General features: G+C 52.1%; 2 protein-coding genes across 21 annotated transcripts in view; both read right to left on the bottom strand.

Annotated features, from left to right (window-relative positions):
• Positions 1-5,497, bottom strand: part of Chd5 (chromodomain helicase DNA binding protein 5) — a 50,235-nt gene extending 44,738 nt beyond the window's left edge. For 12 of the 20 annotated variants that reach the window (XM_076565749.1, XM_076565746.1, XM_076565754.1 and 9 more), the window contains exon 1: positions 5,278-5,496. In XM_076565749.1, coding sequence (XP_076421864.1) covers positions 5,278-5,356 — 79 coding nt within the window. In that variant the 5' untranslated portion in view covers positions 5,357-5,496. Of the gene's footprint in view, positions 1-2,560; positions 2,698-5,277 lie in introns of those variants that run through there. The other 8 variants (XM_076565761.1, XM_076565762.1, XM_076565763.1 and 5 more) reach the window with 3 other exon arrangements.
• A 4,736-nt stretch (positions 5,498-10,233) lies between these two features.
• On the bottom strand, positions 10,234-19,673 carry Rpl22 (ribosomal protein L22). Its single transcript, XM_006993778.4, has 4 exons — positions 19,535-19,673; positions 17,736-17,840; positions 15,084-15,208; positions 10,234-12,100 (listed from the first exon to the last, which is right to left on the bottom strand). The coding sequence occupies exons 1-4, from the start codon at positions 19,544-19,546 to the stop codon at positions 11,956-11,958; spliced, it is 387 nt and encodes a 128-aa protein (XP_006993840.1). The 5' UTR covers positions 19,547-19,673; the 3' UTR covers positions 10,234-11,955.
• Positions 19,674-20,179: the final 506 nt, after the last annotated feature.

Genomic DNA, 20,179 nt, shown 5'->3' with positions numbered 1-20,179 from the left:
GTCAGGGGACAGAATCCGGCAGGGCAAAGGCACAACTTCCAAAGCCTTTTCTGATCTCCACCAGCCCCTTGTTAGCTGGTCCCACGCCCTGTCCCTCAGGCCTGCATTCTCCTGCTGCAGCTGGGTGAGCCGGTGACCCTTCCCGGCTAGTAAATTACAGCAGTGGCACTGAGCCAGGTGTGGTGGCACGGGCCTCTAATCTCAGTCTGAGGCAGGGTGATGTCAAAGTTCAAAGACATCCTGGGCACACAGCAAGGCCTTGCCTGAAGAAACAAGAAAACTCTGCAATGCCCCCATTTATAGATATGGGACTCTGAGGACCTCGTCAACTGCCCACATCTCAGTCCCCCTACAGCCAGGTGGCCACATACCAGGATGTGAGCCCTCCCTAGCTCCACCCTCCAGGCCTTGGACCTGCCAGAGCCCAGTATTTCAGCAGTGGGCCCTGTGTGCCAAGCTCAGGACTGTACCCCAGGACCACTGAAGTGGCTAAGGCCGGCTCTGGATCAGGATTGCCAGAGCCTGAGAGAGGGGGTGGGGGGCAAATGAGGACAGATCCAGGAACCTACACCCAGGGTGAAATCCTGCCGGCTCCAGGCCCTGCCTCCTCTGAGGAAGAACAAGACGCCAGGAAGCTTTTCCAACAGGGCTATAGCAGGAGAAGTTATGTCATCTGAATCACTGAGTAGGAGGACTAAGGGGTCAGAGGCAGGAGCTGGGACAAGACTTCCATCACCAAAGTCTCAGGAGTAAATCAGCTAATGATGAGATCCAGCTTAGTCCACCATCCTTCCCAGAACCCAGGGAGTAGGGGCTCCTTCTGTTTCCAGCCCCCAACCCATCTCCAAGTAGGGAACAGGGCCACCTAGTGGTCAGGAGAGAAGAGGGCCAGAGGAGCTTCAAACCAACACCCCTTCCTGACCAGGAGCCCTAAAGCCTCCCCCACTAGCCATTTCTTCATCTGTGAAATGAGCTTCATGCTGCAGCCTTCCTCCTGGGCAATGGAGAGATGCAGAATCGTAAACACCAGACTCCAATGCTGGGTGCAGCTCAGTCATGCAAAAAGAACCCAGGAGGGGTCACAGGGTGGAGGTATTCTGGGGCCAGGACTTCTGGGCAAGGAAAAGCCTAACTGAAGTTCTCACTAATCTCTGAACCTCCCCCCACGGCACAGGCCCTCAGCCGACCCAGAGCAGTGCTACCGTAACCCAAGAGGTAATTAATAATTTATTTATGACATTTAACAAAACCCAGACATCACCTCATTGGCCTCTCATAAAAGAAAGCAGGCGGCAGTCCTGAAGTGAGGGGAGAAGAGGAGTGGAGGGGGGGACCTCTTACCCTAAGTGACTGGGACCTGGAGAGTGAAGACGGCCCAGGGAAGCAGGGAGAAACCTCCAGTCAGATGCAGAGCATGGGTGGGTGGGAAGAAAGAGGCAAGGAGTGGAAGACATGGAAGCATGGGAAGACAGGGACAGGGACAAGGGACAAGGGAGAGGCAGGGATGCCAGACAGAGCAGATACAGACTGAGGAGGAGACAGAGCAGGAGAAAGAGACAGAACTACAGAGACGGAATAGTCTGAGAAGTCCCTCTGCAAGAACCCCTAAAAGCCTGGTGAGGTGGCGCACGCCTTTAATCCCAGCACTCGGGAGGCAGAGGCGGGAGGATCTCTGTGAGTTTGAGGCCAGCCTGGTCTACAGAGTGAGTTCCAGGACAGCCAGAGCTACATAGTGAGACCTTAAAAAAAAAGAAAAAAAAAAAAAAAAAAAGGTTCCCCCAGAATGTTAAGACAAATACACTGCTCATTACTTGGGTCAAAGATATTCAAGAAATCTGTGTTGACCAGGTGGGCGGAGAGATGGTAGAAAATGGAATGGACTGGGCGGATGGAAGGAAAGAGGTGGATGGATAATGGGTGGGTATAGATGGTAGATGACTGGATGGACATGCAGTGTGGCGGGTATATGGATGGAGAGCTGGTGGACAGACAGCTGGAAGGCAGATGGGTAGATGAATAAGCAGATGGATGGTAAAGAATGGATAGATGGTAGATGGATAGGTAGGTGAATGGTGAGTGTTAGATAGCTGGCGGATGGAAGGATGATGGACGAGTGGATGGCAGGGTGGCTAATTGGTTGGTATTGTGGATTGATAATTAGATGCTTGGGTGGGTGTTCAATACAGTCAGGCTCCCTGGAACATCCCCACTCCATAGGGGCAAGCTTAGAAAGCGTGGCCTTTGGGAATCATGGAAGTCATTCTCTCCCCGCTTCTGAACCTAAGAAGCCTAGGATTCTAAGGTAGAGGTAGATCCATGAGCGGAGACAGGAACCAGTCAAGTCTCCCTAGGACCACAGTAGTTACCCTGCCCAGCCAAAAGAGAGTCTGGGTTCACAGTGATTGAGAAAGGACTAGGCTAGCCAGGCAGGGAGACCTCCCACTCAGCAGAACCCACCTCTGAGGAAAAGCCTTGAGGGCCTGTCCTCTCTGCCTTCAGCCCCTCCTCAGGCTTCTCACTCCCAGCCTGTCTCCAGCCCAGGTCCCCAGCAGACACTTACTAGATGAGAGGGCAAGTCTCAGAAGCATGTCCCTGGGAGGCAGGACGGCTACCCCCTTTGGATGGTGCTAATTACACCTGCCATGGTTTGCTATGTGTGTGATGTGCTGGGCACTATGACCTGAATGTTCTACGTGTACTATCCCACGAGGCCTCATAATAACCTTCTATGAGGTAGCTGCCGCTGGATTCATTCTACAAGTGGGGACACTGAGGCAGAGGGTTGGGGGGCTTGTCCCAAGACCACGGGGCTAACAAGAACAGGCCGGGATTTAAGTTCTACCCAACTCTTAAGTCCTCCCCTTGACCAGCACACTCCCCTGGGAATCTGGCAGCTGCCAGTCTCTAAGCCAGAAGAGATGGGAGCCTACCCCACTTTCCTCTTCACGGCAGGCTCACCCACCAGCCACAACGCTGGAGAGAACTGGCCAAGGAAAAGCCCCGTGTAGGAAGCAAACTGCCCAAAGGCCAGCTGCTGCCGGTTGAGAATTAGTGTGAAGGCTTCCAAGAACACTGGCTCTTCCTCCCAGGCTCCAGGGGTCTAAGAGGTCACTTTCATGACCTCCTCAGCTAAGAGTAGCTCCACTGCAAGCTGCAAAGGGCCATGAGGGGCAGCTAGTAGGCCAGGGCCCCACATTGCAGACAGACATGAGGACCAGGATAGGACTGTCCCCATAGGAGCCAGGGGTGACCTCGAAACTCCCTCACCATTAGACACAATCTCTCGGGTACCCTCAGTTCCAAGTGTCCCTCCAAATTGCAGTTAGGGATTCCACTGGGGGTGGGGGCACGGTACTGACAGAGGAATAACAAGGTTCCAGAGAACAGGAAGTGCTACAAGCAAATAACCCCTTGAAATGGGTCTGAGACTCTGCGCTGAGGATGAAAGGGGGTGTCCCATAATGCACTGGAGCTGGGACCTACATGAACAGAACAAACTTGTGAGCAAAAGACAGGAGTCAAGCAGAGGTCAAAACCAGGGCCCAAGGACAGGGCACCTCCTGCAGTGTCCCATAGAAATACTGTCAGCAGACACCAGGAATCAGAGCCCAGCGAGGCTGTGTGTGAACAAGGAGCCCTGGGAAGACTGGATGGACCAATGGTCCGGTTCTAAGCAGGGAAGGCCATTGACCACTGGCCGGGAAGTTCTGCAGGGCCCATGGGAGGGGGTGGAAGCTTACACCAGGGACCTGGGAAAGTGCTGGAGCCCCGGAAGGCTCTGGAGACAAAGTAGTTTTATAGTGGTTGATGGACAGGGCCCAGAATTCCCAGCCAGAGACAGGAGCAGGGTCTCCTTCACGTGGCTTTGGAAGTGCTCCTGAAGGCCCCAGGGGGACAGTCCCCTGCCTGCCCTGCAGGGAAGGAAGGGAAGGCACAGATTAGGAGGAGGACTGGACCAAGATTCAACCCCTAGAGTCCCAACAATGAAGTTGGGTGTCCACCATCCTGGGGGCACTCCAAACCTCACCAAGCCCTGCTCTCCGACACAAGCAAGGTCAGGCAGGAAGGAGAAGGAGACACTGTTGGGATAGCTGAAGTCCCAGACACAGGGCTGCGGATAAACACTCAGCTGTCCACTGGCCCCGTCAGGACCACAAAAGACCACGCCCCAGTCACCACCAGGGATCTTTGAAGAGTTAGGCTCCCAGGCAGAAACAGCTACAGGTTTCTTGGCATGTGCGTGGCCTCTGATTTCCCCTCTGAGAGAGGATCTAACTGCTTCAGCCTGGGATTCAGCAGTCAACTACTGGAAACCATAGCTCTGCACACCTCACCCCATGGAAGGCTCTTGGCCTGGATGGAAGGGGAGGGGTTGAGCAGCAGGCTCCTGCAGGGAGCCCCAGTGACAGCCTTAAATCTGCTAACAAACAAGCCAGTCCGCAGGAGAGGAAACTGGGGACAGGGGGTGTGGCCCCTGGTGAAGAGACCCGAAAGGCCTGGGAGGTGCTGCTCTGTCCCGAAGAACGGGAGCCGGGGTTCGAGTGTGTGAAATAGTCTCATCCATAGGGATGTAGATTCCTGGGCAAAGGAGGACCTTCTGGCCTCTCACAAGTCCCTCCGAAGTCCAGGAGGAGCCACAGACTTAGGAAGCTGAGAAGTGATACCCCTCAGAGGGAGGGAGGGCAGCCGAGAGGGTGAGGCCCTGCCAGACTGTGCCAGGACGGGAGCAGTTAACTGAAGAATCCTCCTGCAAGGTAACCCCTGAGACACAAGCACGATGGAGGCTGAATTCGAAGAAGCAACTGGCAAGGGCAGGGGCGGTGGCCCTGGGGCGTCAGGCCCACAGGCAAGGCGGCGGGGTGGTCTGGGAACAGGGCTGGCACTGGCGCGCTGAGCACACACGGCGGCCTGGGCAAAGTGCTGGGGAGCGACTGCCAGGCACCGGGAGTCGGAGCCCGCGCACCCCGGCTCGGGCATCGCCAGCTCCCCACGCGCGGCCCGTCCTCGCCCCGCCCGCAGCGCGCGCTTCCCGCCGCCTTCAAGGGCACGCGGGCTGACCCCGGCGGCGCCGCCGCGCCCCCTCCCGCCTCGCCGCCCGCGCAGGCCCCCGCCGCGGGTTCGCCCAGGGGTCCCTGGCTCACCCCGCCCCGAGCGCCGCGCCCCAGAGCTCGCCCGGCCCCGCGCCCTTGGCCCGTGCGGCGCCAGCAGGGCGGGAACGCAGCCCGCAGCCCGGCGCCCCTCCCGCGTCCCGGGCCAGCAGGTCCCCGCGCCCCTCACCTGACATCTCCTCCTCGTTCTCCATCTCCTCCGCGAACAGCCGCGGCAGCTCCTCCTCGGTGCCCAGCGGGCCCCGCATGCCCAGTGCGGGGGGGAGGGGAGGTGGGCGCCCCCCTCCCGCCGGGCGCGGTGCCAGCCTTAACCCGTGAGCTGCCGGACGGACCCGCGCGGCGGGCGAGGCGGTCTCGGCGAGAAGATGGCGGCCGCCGGCCCCCCCGCCCCCCCAAACCTCCACCCCCCCGTGTCGACCCCTCAAGCTCTCGGCCGCCTCTGCCCGCACCCGCCAAGCCCGGGCCGCTCCGCCCACCGCGCCCCGCAGCGCGAGTCCCGCAGCCGGCCGAGGGTGGCGGCGGCAGCGCCCGCGGCACGGCGGCACGGCGGGGGGGCGGCACACATGCCCGGATTGTGACGTCCAGTCTGGTTGCTGTGGCAACCCCATCCCATCGTTCCGCCAGCGCGACTAGTTAACAGCAGAGAACAAGTTGGGGGGACTAGTCCTGAGCTGCCTGGTGGGCGCGGAGGGGGGGCGGTCCGGGAGCCGTCGAGGCACTAGCCGAGACACGACGGACGGACGAGCTGGCTGCGGGGGCTCGGTGGCCCGGGCGCAGGAGGAGGCGAGGCAGTGCTACCCTCGCGCGCCCCATGCAGGGCCAGCGGTCGCCACCCTGCCCGCGAAGGCACTTGGGCCCGAGAGCCAGGGTGGTAAACCACAAGCTGCCCCACCAGCCTTTTACACAGCGGACTCACCCCACCTCGGTTTCAAGCTACCCTTTTCAAAAGAGCAGTAGAAGAAAATGTGTTCCGCACTTAGGGAAGGTCACTCGGGTGACAGTGGGTATGATTGATCCAGAAAAACCCCTGGCTTCCCACCACCCGTGTGCCCTTTCCAAAACACCCCTTTGGGCTGTGTCCAGCTCAAACACATCCAGGTCCCTGGGGCTCGGTATGGTCTGTGCCCCCGGACTCCCACTCAGGACACCTGTCGCCAGGCGGAAGGGTTGGTGGCTGCCAGCCCCGCTTGTTAAAGGAGAAGCTGGATGCCTAAGCCCCGGGGAGCAAGACTGGAATTTTAAGTGAGTGCTTTCAGCCTGGTGCAGCCAAGTCTTAACAGCAACTTTAAGAACACAGAAGTTGCAGGGTCCAGCAGGAGGTCGTCAGCTCTCCAGTCCCACAAAGTCCAGTAAAGGGAGAGTCATCCTCATGCCATGCCTCTGACCACGCACTGATGGAGTGGACCTCACGCTGCCAGCGGGGACAGGACCTGCCTGGCCTGAGAGGATACGAGCAATAAAAGCAAGCAGGGCGCTCTGGCACAAATCCTCGACTCCATATAGACCACCAGCTTCCAGTGTCCAGACCTGTCACCACGAGGGATTTCCCTGTCTTAGCGCCTTTGGAGAACCACTAAGAATCGTGCCAGTTTGGCTGAGTGTCCCAACACAAGACCTCTTGAGGAGGTGGCTGCATTCACTGGGCTGGCCCAAAGCAGCTGATGGGCGTAGAGGTGGAAGAGCCATTGCTAAAGCTTCCTTCTCCTGCTACACAGTTGTGAGTCCACTCCATAGAAAACGTGTCTTCGTTTGTTGGTGAGCAAAGGCAGGTCTGTCAGCCTCCCAGGACTGACAGGCAGGGCACTGAGACGCCCCATCTCACAGATCACTCTTACAACACTCTGAGCAGTGGAGGCCGCCTGCACAAGGCAAGAGGACCAGCGAGCAGGAAGAATGTGGATCAAGGCTGTTTTCCTGCCGAGGGGAGCCCCAGATTGCTGAGACCTGAGCCTGCACACTCCCCCCCCCCCCCGAAGGGCTTGCTAGCTCTCTCCAGACCACTGTTTTCCCTGTCTGCTAATGATCCAAGAAGAAGAAAAAAATCCAAGCTCTACCAAATATGCCCACCCTCCATTACCAGCACCCCAAAACCTCTGTCAGTCGACATTAAACCTTTTCAAAGGTCCCCTGCCCCACCTCAGAGGAACTTATGACATACTTCTCAACACCAGAAAGCCTCCCACATCCCCACACGTGTGCACAGGCATGCAGATGCACACATACACCATTAACCTTAGCTCTGATTCCTAAGGCGAGGCTGAGAAAGTCAAGAGATTCAAGAACAGCTCCAACTGCTTAATTTGCACAGATTAGAGTCAAGATGTTAAGATGTGCACTCGGGATGCTCTCCCAATTACTGCACTGGGGTAGCATCCGCTAATGACCCAAGACCTAAGCTGGGATGGTAGGGAAAAACGTGTGTGTGTGTGTGTGTGTGTGTGTGTGTGTGTGTGTGTGTGTGTGTGGTTTAACGGCAAATCTCCAGTAATTTTTTTTGAGGGGGGGTATTTCGAGACAGGGTTTCTCTGTGTAGCCTTGCACCTTTCCTGGAACTCACTTTGGAGACCAGGCTGGCCTCCAACTCACAGAGATCTGCCTGTCTCTGCCTCCCGAGTGCTGGGATTAAAGGCGTGCGCCATCGCCGTCATTGCCGCCGCCGCCACCGCCACTGCCACCACCACCACCTGGCTTAATCTCCAGTATTTTTTAAAGGATACCCCTCCTTATTAAACTATTAAATGTGCATTTTCATGACTATGGACCCAAGATGCCCGATCTCAGAACAGGTGAACATTCCATAAGCTGCAGTTGTGAGAACAAGCCAATCATTAAGGTTAGTGTCAGGAGACAAGTCTCCTTCCTGTTTGCTGGACTTGTAATTCTACCTCAATGACACTTCACAAATCAAAATATTTTTAATATGGTGGTTATGAAACATTCTGAAATTTGAAACAAATATGAAGTTTTGTTTTCAAAAAACAATTGAACAGCTGATCCCCTTTTGCATACACAGCACTGTGTGAACACCCCATGAGCTGTGTAGACAGCAACTTCAACACTGTCTCCACACCAATGGTCACTTCCTGCTACTGGACTCTGAGGCCAGGGGACAACCTTTGCCTACAGAGATCAGAACTGCTGGGTACCTTCTACTTGGCAGGGGACCTCAGTTGGGATGGCCAGTCGTCCTGGGAGTGGAAGGTCAGTGCTCCTCTAGACCTGGCTCAGATTGGACGCTTTTGCCCCCAAGAGTAGATCTCAGACTATTGGATGTCATGGGAACCTCTCAGAAGAGAACCTTGGGGCCATGGCCCTTAAGTGGAGAGAGTCAGCCTGGACAGTCAGCCTGGAGCATTTGATGGGCACTTTCTGGGCTCTGGCTAGGGAGCAGCTCACTAGACTGGAACACGGCTGGACTAAACATCCTCAGTTTCAGTACTCAAGTATCAGTAGTATTTTGGCATCGTTTAAGATGTGTGCTTCATTTTATGGGTGCAAGTTCATGGATGTGAATGTGTGGAAGCCCAAATCACTGTAGTCTTCCTCAACAACTGCTCTTTACCTTATTTTTTACTTTTTTTTTTTTTAAGGGAAGGGGACAAGAATGCCATGGTATGCATGTGGAGGCCAGGGGACAACTTATGGAAGTTAACCCTCCCCACCATATGGGTTTCAGGAATCAAACTCATTTCTCCAGGTTTGATGGAGTGTCTGTATTTGCTGAGCCATCTTGTTAGTCCCACCTCATTTCTTAGATTTATTTTGTGTTTTGCCTCCATGCATGCAGTGCCCAGAGGCCAGGCCAGAGTTACAGATGGTTGTATGTATGTGGACACTGCAAAATGAGCCCGGGCCACTCTAAGAGCTGCAGGTGCTGCTAACCACGGAGCACTCTCTCCAGCTCCCCTCAACTTTTGGGACAGGGTCTCACACTGAATCTGGAGCTTGCTAACCAGCTCGAATGGCTGGCCAGTATGTCCCAGGGATCCTTCTATCTCTGCCTTCCCAGCCCCGGGATTACAGGAGTAAACCACTGCACCCAGGCGATGCTCACGCTCCTGTGGCACAGTCCTGACTGCGCCATCTCCCTAGTCCCCTCTACCTGGGGCCTTATGGAGGCAGTAGACACCCTGCAACCAACCCCTCCCTTCTTCCCCAAGCAAGCAACCCCCAGTCTAACCCCCAGTCAGGACAATCGCTGATTCAGCCAATGGGGTTCCCTACAAAGAAACTTCTACCAACCGGCCATGTCCACGAGCAGTGAACAGCACATCATCTTGTGATGCAGTCCCCACGGTGGTTGACTGACAAAGACCAGCATCCTCAAGTCCCTGCTTGCTTTAGCATTCAGTCTAAGGGATCACATCGCCAGGTGTCCACACTGACTTCCAGATCTCCTGAAATTTTCTGACTTTAAAAGGGACAATTGTCCCCTTGCTAGGATCCTTACCTTCCTTTGAGCTGTGCCCCCACCCCCACCCCCACCCCCACAGAAGGCTAATCGCCCCAGCTGGCAAGTATCCCAGGTATTTGTAAGAGGTGAATCTCACCAACCTGTCCATTTGACTGGCTACTGCTGGGAGGGCAAATACACCTTCACCCCTGAAAGGCTGGGGCTGTGGAGGCCTCTCTAAACTAAGTTTAGAAATGAGTAAGCCTCCCATGTAAATACTTCCTGGGCTGCACCAACACTCGAGGGAGGGGGCACTGGGAGCCACCGTAACTGGCAAGGAGCAAGCCTATTTTATGCCTGTTTTATGACTTCTATGAACTGAAGTCACGGTTTAAAACTCCAGGGTTTCTGTGCCAACACTTCTGATAAAGACAGGTAAGGCACAGGCCAGACAGACACAAGGGAGACGGGTCTAGGAGGGCCCCTGGGCACAGATGCCACAGCACATTTAACAGAATTCAGGTTTATTCTTCAGTGCCCATCAGAAAAAGGCATCTGTTTGGAAAGCGATTCTCCAGACCCAGTCAACTCCAACCAACCTCCTGGAGGCTGAGCTGCAGAGAGGAGGTACAGAGAGACAGGAGACTTTTCTGTGCCCAAGGCAACTAACCACTAAAGAGAAGGTTAACAGGTTGTGTGAGGTAGAGAAAAAAGAAAGCAAGCCTTGCACAGTAACAGTACCCACGTGTTAGCCACTTTAATACAAAATGTGATCAACATTCAAATACAGGAGTTTAGAAAGGCATAGAAAACCCAGGGAGTTTCCATTTTATTACAGTTCCAGAACCTGGGACCTTTTTTTAGAAGCATATGCTAATCAACCCAGGGTTAACTTTTTTTTTTTTACAGCCAAACTAGAAATTACCACATGGGAACATCAAGTCAACAAACAAGATCTGTAAACCCAAGTCACAAATTTGAGAAATTCTAATCACGAGGGGCACCTATAGGTCTAAAGGAATTGCTGTCTTCTGCAAGGGCAGAGAAAACCAATACAGTTCTGCTTTAAGAAATTTGCATAGAAATAGAAAATGCTGGAACCTTTGCTACAAATGAGATTGCAAAGCCTCAACATGTTAAACTCAACCCAAGAACCATGTGTTTACTTGGAGGTGCAGCCCGGGCAGGGCTCAGACATTCGATTTCCAGCTGACTGACGGAGCACAGGCCTCCGGTGTGGCCAGCAGCTGTAAGCAAGCCCTTCCAACATTTCATACTGTGTTAATAGGAAGCGTGGCAGATGAGATGCTCCTACAGAATTCAGACTTCAAAGGAGTCCCTAAGGTGTCAGGAACTTTTTCAAAGTAACCCTTGACAAAGATATCTTCCTGCCTTTCAAAGTCTTCCACCAGTCAGTTCTCCAGGCACACCCCAGGCCTTCCTCTGCCCCAGTGCCCTGCAGGTGCACACTGCTTGGACATTTTGCAGTGATGGAGATTGAACCTAAGGCTTTGAGCATGTTAACTAAGAGCTCTACCACTGGACTGTAGCCCCAGACTAAGACTTTTATCACTAAGTCCAGCTGTGGTCTTAAGTGACAGCTTCAGCAGCAATTTCCTGGGCAACTTCCACCCTTGCATCATTCACTCATCTCCTCCATCACTTATGTTCCCCTCCCTGTAAGCCTCCTGAGCCCAGGGCATGGAAGAGCTCCCCCTACTGGGAACATCTGGACGCTGCCTTCGGCACCCTCTGCTGGAGGCTAAAGAAACAGCTTGTTACAAAGACTTGGTGGACAAGCCGTGGTTTCATACATACATATTTTTTCTCACTACTAGCCCTTGCTGACCTCTGACTCACAGATATCCTATGCAAAGCCACCTAAAAGCATGGACGCCCAGCGTATTTACAAATCCTTTCATAAAGAGCAGAATATGCAGCAGTGACACTAAATATCACCTCTTATTTCTACAGGAAGGAAAAAGGTTAATGCACACAACTGTGAGCAACTTGTCATCCAAACCAGAGACAAATGTCCCTGAAACCTGTACTGACTGCCATTTTCCCAGGAGAGTCCCATAAAGACATCGCCTGCTTGCTCTTAATGGGGAGCAAGCATACCACACTGTATTCTCATCTCAAACCTTTCTCTGAGAGAGGTACCAGGCTTTTTAAGCCTCAGGTTGGCTGCCATGAGCAACCCACCCTCTCATCTACCACCAGGGTCAGACACAGTCCCCTAACTCTAGCTCTGCTTGGGCATCACTACTGGAGAGCTGAAATTCTCAAGCAGAAAAGTGTCTATATACAAATGAGCCGCAACCATTTAAAGCTAGGCCCTGTCATTTCCAATTTCCTGTCCAACCCACACTGTAGAGATACAATGATAAACCACAGGTTTTGTTCCTAAATTTTATTTATGAATTAATACAAAACATTCCAGACCAATGTGTCTTAATCCTCATCCTCCTCCTCCTCCTCGTCCTGGTTGATCTGGAAGTAACGCAGCTCGTAGCTCTCTTTGCTGTTGGCGACCACACGCAGCCAGTCTCGGAGATTGTTCTTCTTCAAATATTTTTTGGTGAGATATTTCAAATACCTGCAGAGAAAGAACACTTCAGAACCACGCTAGAATTGTGGCTTTCTTGCCACAATGTTTCTGAAACATTTAACTTCATAAAACACAATGCAAACAACTTTAAGATTTTTTTTCAGCCCTCCAAACCAAGGACAGGCCAAGTGTACACCTGAGCCAATACTCTAACAAGACAAACATCTACCTAAATGCTTAAACTGCCAACAAAGGTGAGGATGTATCAGCACGCACCAGCTGGTCCCCTAAACAACAGCAACCACCTACAAAATGGTCTGCAGTGACCACTAGAGAAAGATCACAGTGGAAAGTTGACAATTACTAGTGATTTCACACCTTTGCTGAGAACACTAACCTCCCAGCCAACTCCAAGCACTTCCCACATCCTTCTGCAAGCCCCCCTGAAGTGGCAGATAGGGGTTGTCAGGGCTATTTACCAATGTTCTGAGTCCCCTAACTTCTTCAATGGAATGGCCATTATCTAACACATGGGCATAGCATGTGCCACCCAGCCATTCCAGAGCTGAAACTCTTGTTGGGCGATGGGTCCCACTGTTACCTGGAGTGGCCTCAAACTCTGGTACAAGCTATGATCTATCCTGCCTCTCAAGTTTCTTCAGGTCTCTTCCCTGATACGGTGCTGCACATGCTAAACAAACATTCCCCACCTGAGCTACCTCTCAGCCACACTATAGTTTTCTATCTATTTGCTGCCTTAGCCTGAATTAGCATTTCAAAACCTGCTCCTTCCACATGCCTGACTGCCTATCTCACTACTGAAGATGTTCCGATGTGAGATCCTGAGGGCTAGCTATGCCCAATACCATGAAGGGAGGTTGGCAAATTAACTTCACCACACCTCAGTTTCTCCCACTACAAAATGGGACTCAAGATACATCCTCTTTGCTGGGGGGAAGGGTGTGTGTGTGTGTGTGTGTGAGAGAGAGAGAGAGAGAGAGAGAGCGCGCGCGAGCGCATGGCGCATGTCTTTATTTTTTTAATTCCAGCACTCAGGAGACAGAGGGATCTCTGAGTTCCAGGACAGCCTGGTCTACAAAGCTAGTTCCAGTACAGCCAGGGCTACATAAAGAAGCCCTGCCTCAAACAAACAAAAAAGCAAAAAAGGATGCCCACTCTGTGGACTCTTGGTATAAAGACCAGCTCACCAACAAGGACCTGGATATAACCAACAACCTCACCACCAGCACAATGGTTCAGCTCTACCCAGTCGTCCTACAGACAAGCAGGCAACCACCAGCTGTCATAACACATGCCTTTCATCTCAGAACTGAGGGATCCACAGTCTGCAGTCAGCCCCAGTGTCAATGCTTCCCCAGACCGTGCTGCAATGAGGAGCTGAACTCCAAACTTCAAGGAGTTTCAAAACACAGTAAAACAGGGTCAGGGACAAGAAAAAAAGATGTCCTAGACTCAGGAACACACTTGGGTGTTTCAAAAAAATAATGCTATTGTCATCAAGAAAGCAAAGCAAGCAGGCAAGGAAGGCATTTGGAAATGGAGGCAGAAAAATCCCAAGTTCAAGGCCTGCCTGAGCTATGCCCCAAGTTCTCACAGCTGGCCTAGGCAACTCAGCAAGAGTCTTCTTGTCTCAAACTAACTCAAAATCAAACAAACAAAAGGGACCATGGGACAGTGGCACCTGAGGATGTACCTCAATGCCTAGTGTATACAAAGTTCTAGGGCTCAACTCTCAGTCTCCCCAAAAGAGAAGGAAGGCACCTGTCTGTGGGAATTACACTGCCAGTACCCAGGGGACTAACTAACACAGGAGTGGTTCACAAGGGCAAGGCAGGCCTGAGCTACAGAGGACACCCTCAAAGTCCCAAAAAGACAAGGAAGCTCCAGTCAGACTACAGTTCATGGGGGGGGGGGGTTCTACTACCCGGATAAAAAGGCCACAAGAAGATGTCTGTGGTGCACAGCCTGCCTCACTCACCACAGCAGGCAGCCTCATCTATTTGCTGACACAGTCTTAATCAACAGACCCTGCCTGGCACACTCTTAAAATTTCCCTCTATTTGAAAAGCTTCTCCAGACCCAAGCTGGGAGGCAGGCCCAATTATGTCCAGCTCTAAATCAACAGGTCACCATTTTCATCCACATCCTCACATATCAGGGGCTAAAGAATCGGTGTCATACCCCTGCAAGGAAGACTCCACAATAGCATCAGATCTCTCACCCAACACCATAGGAGCAATTACAAGAAACAAAACTAAAATTAAAAATGAATGCTCTCACCCAAGTGTGGTGGCATGCACCTGTAACCCCAGCTCTCAGGAGACAGGGACGAGATCAGGCATCAAGGCCATCTTAGTTACATATTGAGTTTGAGCCATCCTGAGCTACGTTGGGGAGAGGGGGACCACTCTCACCAAATGATCTAATAGCAGTGGGAGCAAACAGTTTAAGGAGAGCTAGATGTGCCGCGCACACCTTCAATCCCAGCACCGGCGGCACTGGGGGAGCAGAAGCAGGCGGATCTCTGAGTTCCAGCACTGCTAGGACTGTTATAGTGATCCTGCCTCAAACCAGCCAACAAACAAAAACTAACAAAACACAGCCAAAGTCTGAGTCCCTTTCAAAGCTTGAAACACTGTAGTCTGTGAACCAAATTTAGAAATGACCACAAGCTAAATAAATATAAACATTTAACAGGCCTGGAGAAGGCTCAGCAGTTAAGAACAGCTCAGATCCCAGCGCCCACACTGGGGAACTCATGACCACCTGTAACCCCAGCTCTAGGGCACCTGCATATACAAACACACAACTAACATAAATTTTAAAAAATTTCTCCAGCATTCGAGAAGCAGAGGCAGGCGGATCTCTGTTGAGTTCGAGGCTAGCCAGGGCTACAGAGAAACCCTATCTCGAAACAAATAAAAACATTTTATATACAACACATATCACACATACTCATTCACTGCCCTTTACACAGCTGCACAGCAAAAGGGAAGGAAGCCCCTCATACCTTTTGGAGAAAGGCACCTCGGAAGTGACAGTGATCTTGCTCTTGCTCCGTTCGATGGTCACAACCCCTCCGCCAAGATTCCCAGCTTTCCCATTCACCTTGATTCTCTCCTGGAGGAACTGCTCCTGCAGAAGTGAGCCAGTGAGTGCAGTGAGCTTACCAGTCTCAAGGGCAGACTAGTTCAGACTTTCTCCCAACACTAAACTACAGGCATCTTTAAAATCTTCAGTCTGTATGTGGGGGGGTGTGTCATGGTATGTGTCTGACTATCAGGACAACTTTGTGAAGTCAGTTCTCTAAGTGGGCTCTAAGGATCAGACTCAGGTCATGAAGCTTATAAGGCAAGTTCATGAAGATGGCACTATTCGACATAATCTCATGCGATCTGAAGATGTGCTGGCACAAACATTCTTGACTGGCTCCATGCATGATGAAATGTGCGCCACACGGAAAGCCTAGAGGGCAGCACACTCATGGTCACAGGGTAAAGAGTAAGCCAGGAAACATAATGAGATCCTACCTATCTCAACATAAAAACCAAACCAAAGGGGTCAAGAGTAAGCAGGAAACCAAGAGCCAAACTTTTATATGAACATGCAAAGCTGCAAGCACCCACTGAGCCTAAGGAGCAGGAAGCACAGTTCTGAGCACTACAGAGAGAGGGAGTCTTCACCTAGTAGAAAGAGTAAAGACAAACACCAACAAAAACAATTACAGACCTGCCTGGAATCACCTGCATGGTACAGCAGAAGCGACAAGGACCCATGAGCCCAGACATACTCTGCAAAGCACCATGTGAGCCAGGGCAAGCCATTCACCTCAGGCTTCAGGGACCTCCGTCCAAAAGGACTTTTTTGTTTTGTTCTGTAGCCACTGCAATGAGATGAAGTCCCTTTCAGCTCAAAACTACCATTTTAGGGACTGAGGACGTGGCTCAGTGATAGGTCAGAATGCTCGCTTAGCATGTGTGAGGTCCTGAGTTCAACCCTGGGACAATTCAAAAGGAAGTTTCTATAGCTTTTTAAAAATCCCAACAGAAGACTGTTAATTACGGTGGGGCGAGGATGAGAAAACACAGCTTGACTTTACTTAACAAGTCTTCTAGAAGGGAAATCTTAGCAGAGATGAGTGCAAAGGGAACGACGGTGTGCTACAGGCCACAGTGGTGACACCAGGCAGGGCCAATACGAAACCGCCACACAGGAAGAAGCCACAAGGACTGTAGAGACTCCCACTCTTCGAGAGGACCCGAGTTCGTTTCCCAGTACCCACGAGGCAGTAACTACCATCTCTAACTCCAATTCCAGGGGATCTGGCACCCTCCTCTGACTTCCAAGGCATAAGGCATACATGTGGTACACAGACATATATGCAAGCAAAACACACACACATTACAAAAAAATGGGTCTTTTTCTTTTCTTTTTTTTTTTTTTGAAAGACAGGGTCTATGTAGCTCTGGTTGTCTTGGAACTCAGTATATAGACCAGGTTGGCCTCGAACTCAAGAGATCCACCTGCTTCTGCCTCCCTAAAGCTGGGTTAAAGACATGCACCACCACGCATAGCAAACAAACAAATAAATAAATGTTTTGTTTTTTTTTAATTAAGGGGGAAAAAAACCACCAAGCTGGGTGTGGTGGCACACACTTTTAATTCCAGCACTGTGGAGGTAGAGGCAGGTGGATCTTGGATCTGAGTTCAAGGCCAGCTTGGGCTACACAGTGAGTTCCAGGACAAGTAGGACTGTTACACTGAGAAACCCTGTCTCGAAAAACAAAAACAAAAAACAAAACAAAACAAAAAAAAAAAAAAAAAGGAGAAAGAACCAAAGCCACGGAGAAGTCACTGGATAAAGGACTCAGGAGCCAACTGAGGCACATCTGAGACAGCCGGGGCAGACATCCACACAAGGTTAGCAGCCACAAGGCTAATTCCATTTGCAAAAATGGGGCTCTAGAGACAATAATTCTAGATTAAGGAGAACAGTAGGGATAATGGGAATGAGGGGCAAAAGTCAGGACAGGGCTGGAGATGGCTGGCTCTCAGCACCAACACAGTAGCTGACCACCTGTAACTTTAGTTCTAGAGAACCCAACGACCTGGCCCTGTCCTGCCCCACCCCCACCCCCGTGGGCACTGCACACATATGGTGCAGACATACACGCAGCAAACATGCATGTACAAAATTTAAGTGAGAGGGGGACCTTAGGACAGCACCAAATCTGTAAACAACAACCCCAAAGACAGCTCAGCAAGGAGATTAAACAAACTCACAGGGCCTCAGTGCTGTGGTGAGATGCTGCCATCTGCCTAAGGACCCAGAGGCCCAGGACGAGGCTGCCCACACAGATTAAACTCAACACAGTCCAACAGCAATGCTGGACCCGTGGAGTTTGCCCGACTGGGTAAAATCGTCTTTGGAAATCATGAGAGGAGGAAGCTAGGATGCTAGCTCTGCCACCTACATGCCACAGCCCATTATACTTCCATTTAGCCTGCTGAGCTCAGGACTCAGCAATAAATACCTGACTTGCACCCCTCCGGTTAAGTGAGAGCCGTGTTACAAGCCCAACAGAGACCTACTCCAAGAGGTTCCCAACTCTCTCAGACCTCACTGCTTCCCAGCCCAGAGGAGCAACAGAATGTCACTTACGAAATTGGCAGCATCCATGATTCCATCTTCTACAGGGTGGGTGCAATCAAGGGTGAACTTCAGAACCTGCTTCTTTTTTTTGCCCCCCTTCGCCACAAGCTTTTTCTAAGGGTATACAGAGAACAGATGAAGCCTCAGGCAGTGCCCCCCAAATTAAAACAAAAAACAACAAAGTATGTCAGAGGTATAAAAGTCCTTACAAATACAAACCCAAGGAGATGAAAGGTTCCTTTTAAAACAATGTCAAGGGACTTGTTCTACATGCCAAGGGGAGGGGGGTCATTAACACTCTTGTCCCACTCAACCTCTCCAGACACCCCAATCTTTCCAAGCATGAAGCTCTGTTCGTATATGAACCACAATGAGTGTTTTCCCAAGAAATACTCCTTAGTTTTTACTCATCTGTAAACACGAGCATACAAGTGCCTTGCACACTCATTTTGAAATCTTTAGCCTCCAGCTCAGACTACACACTTCACCATGCTGCTTAGCACCTAATCCCTGGACCTTATCACGAACAGCAGAGGAACTTGACAGTATTCTAGCTGCTATCCACCCCAACTTACTAAAGGGGAAAGGTGTAGTCAACAATTCTCACCCTTTCAACTGCCTTAATCCGGGAGTTAGCATTTCCAAACTACACCCGAGGGTCCAGTTCACTTTTAAAAAGTAACATTCATCATCTCTCCACAGACCCCTGAAACTTGTTACATGCATTTCTACTATTAAAAGTTTTGCAGGGCTGGAGAGATGGCTCAGAGATTAAGAGCACAGGCTGCTCTTCCAGAGGTCCTGAGTTCAATTCCCAGCACCACATGGGGGCTCACAACCATCTATGAGATCTGATGCCCTCTTCTGGTGTGCAAGCATACATGCAGGCAGAACTTTGTATACATAACACGTTTAAAAAAAAAAAAAAAGCTTTGCATTCACGCAGGCACACATCTCCCTTCATGTTCAAGAGACCATTCACAACTTGCACTGAGTCAACTTCTCGGTTACTACAAAACTGTTACATTCAATGTGTCTTCCCACTACCAATCAAAATGACTGCTTTTAAATCTAGCCCCGGGGAAAGGACAGATCAGTAAGAGGACCTGCCCACAATGGACCCCCAAAGCTCCCCACAGGATTCTAACCCAAAACCACACCAAAACCAAAACCACACTGAAGCCACGTTAGACATGCTAAGACAACCGGAAATACACCTAAGAGCCTCAAGTAAAAGATAAAGCACCAGCTAAAACCTTATGTCCAAGGAGAGCGACCTCCAGGTAGAGCCTGACGTGAAGGCGCCGCACAGCCTAACCTCAGCCAAGAGAATGAAATCCGGCCTCTTCGCCCAACACCGGAAAGTGAACTGTGTACAGTCGCACCCCCATGGAAGCAGCTTGCCCCAGGGGTGCCAGAAGAATCCTCCTGCTGCCCACGGTGGCAGGTCACATTCGTCTTCCCCGCCCCTCGCCCAAGTAACCGGGCCCGGGACCCGAAGCCCGAGGCTGGACTTGAGGTCCGGATGATACCCAGCCCGCAGCACCTAAGTTCCCACGGGCTCCGGGCAGAAGCCCGATGCGCCACCCCGAGCTCTCCCGGCTCTCCCGGCCGCCTCGCGCCGCGGCCTCCTCCGCCCACAACGTGCTGGGCCCGGCCGCGGCCCCGGCCTCCTCGGTCCCTCCTGCCAGGCCATCCCGGTGCCTGCGCTGCAGGCCGCAGTCCCCCACGCGGCCCTGAGCCCGAGCCAGCCCACCAGGCCCACGTGCCGCTCCGGGGGCTGCGGCCTCACGCGGAGCCATACTAACCACGGGCGCCATGGCGGCAGAGGAGGCAGAAAGGGAGGGGGGCGCACTACGCAGGCGCGAAGAGCCCGCTGCGCACAGGGCACGCAAGGAGCCAGGCAGCCTTAATCGCTCAGCCCTGCCTCTAGATCGCCGCTTCCCAGCCGCCTATGTAACGATCGGGCAGCTATTGGTTTTCCCAGGGCAAAGTCGTCTGACGGGAAGGGGAGGAGTCCAGATGGACGGTCCCACTGCGAACTACCGGAGGGAGACTGGACGGACCCAAAGGGAAATAAAGGGGTTAGCGCTACTTTTAAAAGTCTCGCCGGGCGGTGGTGGCAGCACTCGAGAGGCAGAAGCAGGAGGATCTCTGCGAGTTCGAGGCCAGCCTGGTCTACAAAGCGAATTCCAGGAAAGGCGCAAAGCTACACAGAAAAACCCTGTCTCGAAAAGCCAAAAAAAAAGTCTCGAAAAATTAAGGCAAACGTTTCCTAAACAGGAAGTTACCAGCTGGCCAGATGATATTCGAACGCAGTAACTTGAGGAGATTGGGGCTATCTCTTTTTGACCACAGAGAAAATTAGATTTCCCAATGTCCACCAGGCATGTTGGCTCACTCCCGTAATCCCACTCCTGGGAGGCAGAGGCAGGAGAATGCCGCAAGAGCGT

Source organism: Peromyscus maniculatus, chromosome 2 (assembly GCF_049852395.1).
Source record: "Peromyscus maniculatus bairdii isolate BWxNUB_F1_BW_parent chromosome 2, HU_Pman_BW_mat_3.1, whole genome shotgun sequence".
NCBI classification, from domain to species: Eukaryota; Metazoa; Chordata; class Mammalia; order Rodentia; family Cricetidae; genus Peromyscus; species Peromyscus maniculatus.
Note: the sequence above shows the minus strand (reverse complement) of the source record. Positions and strands in the feature narration are given on the sequence as shown.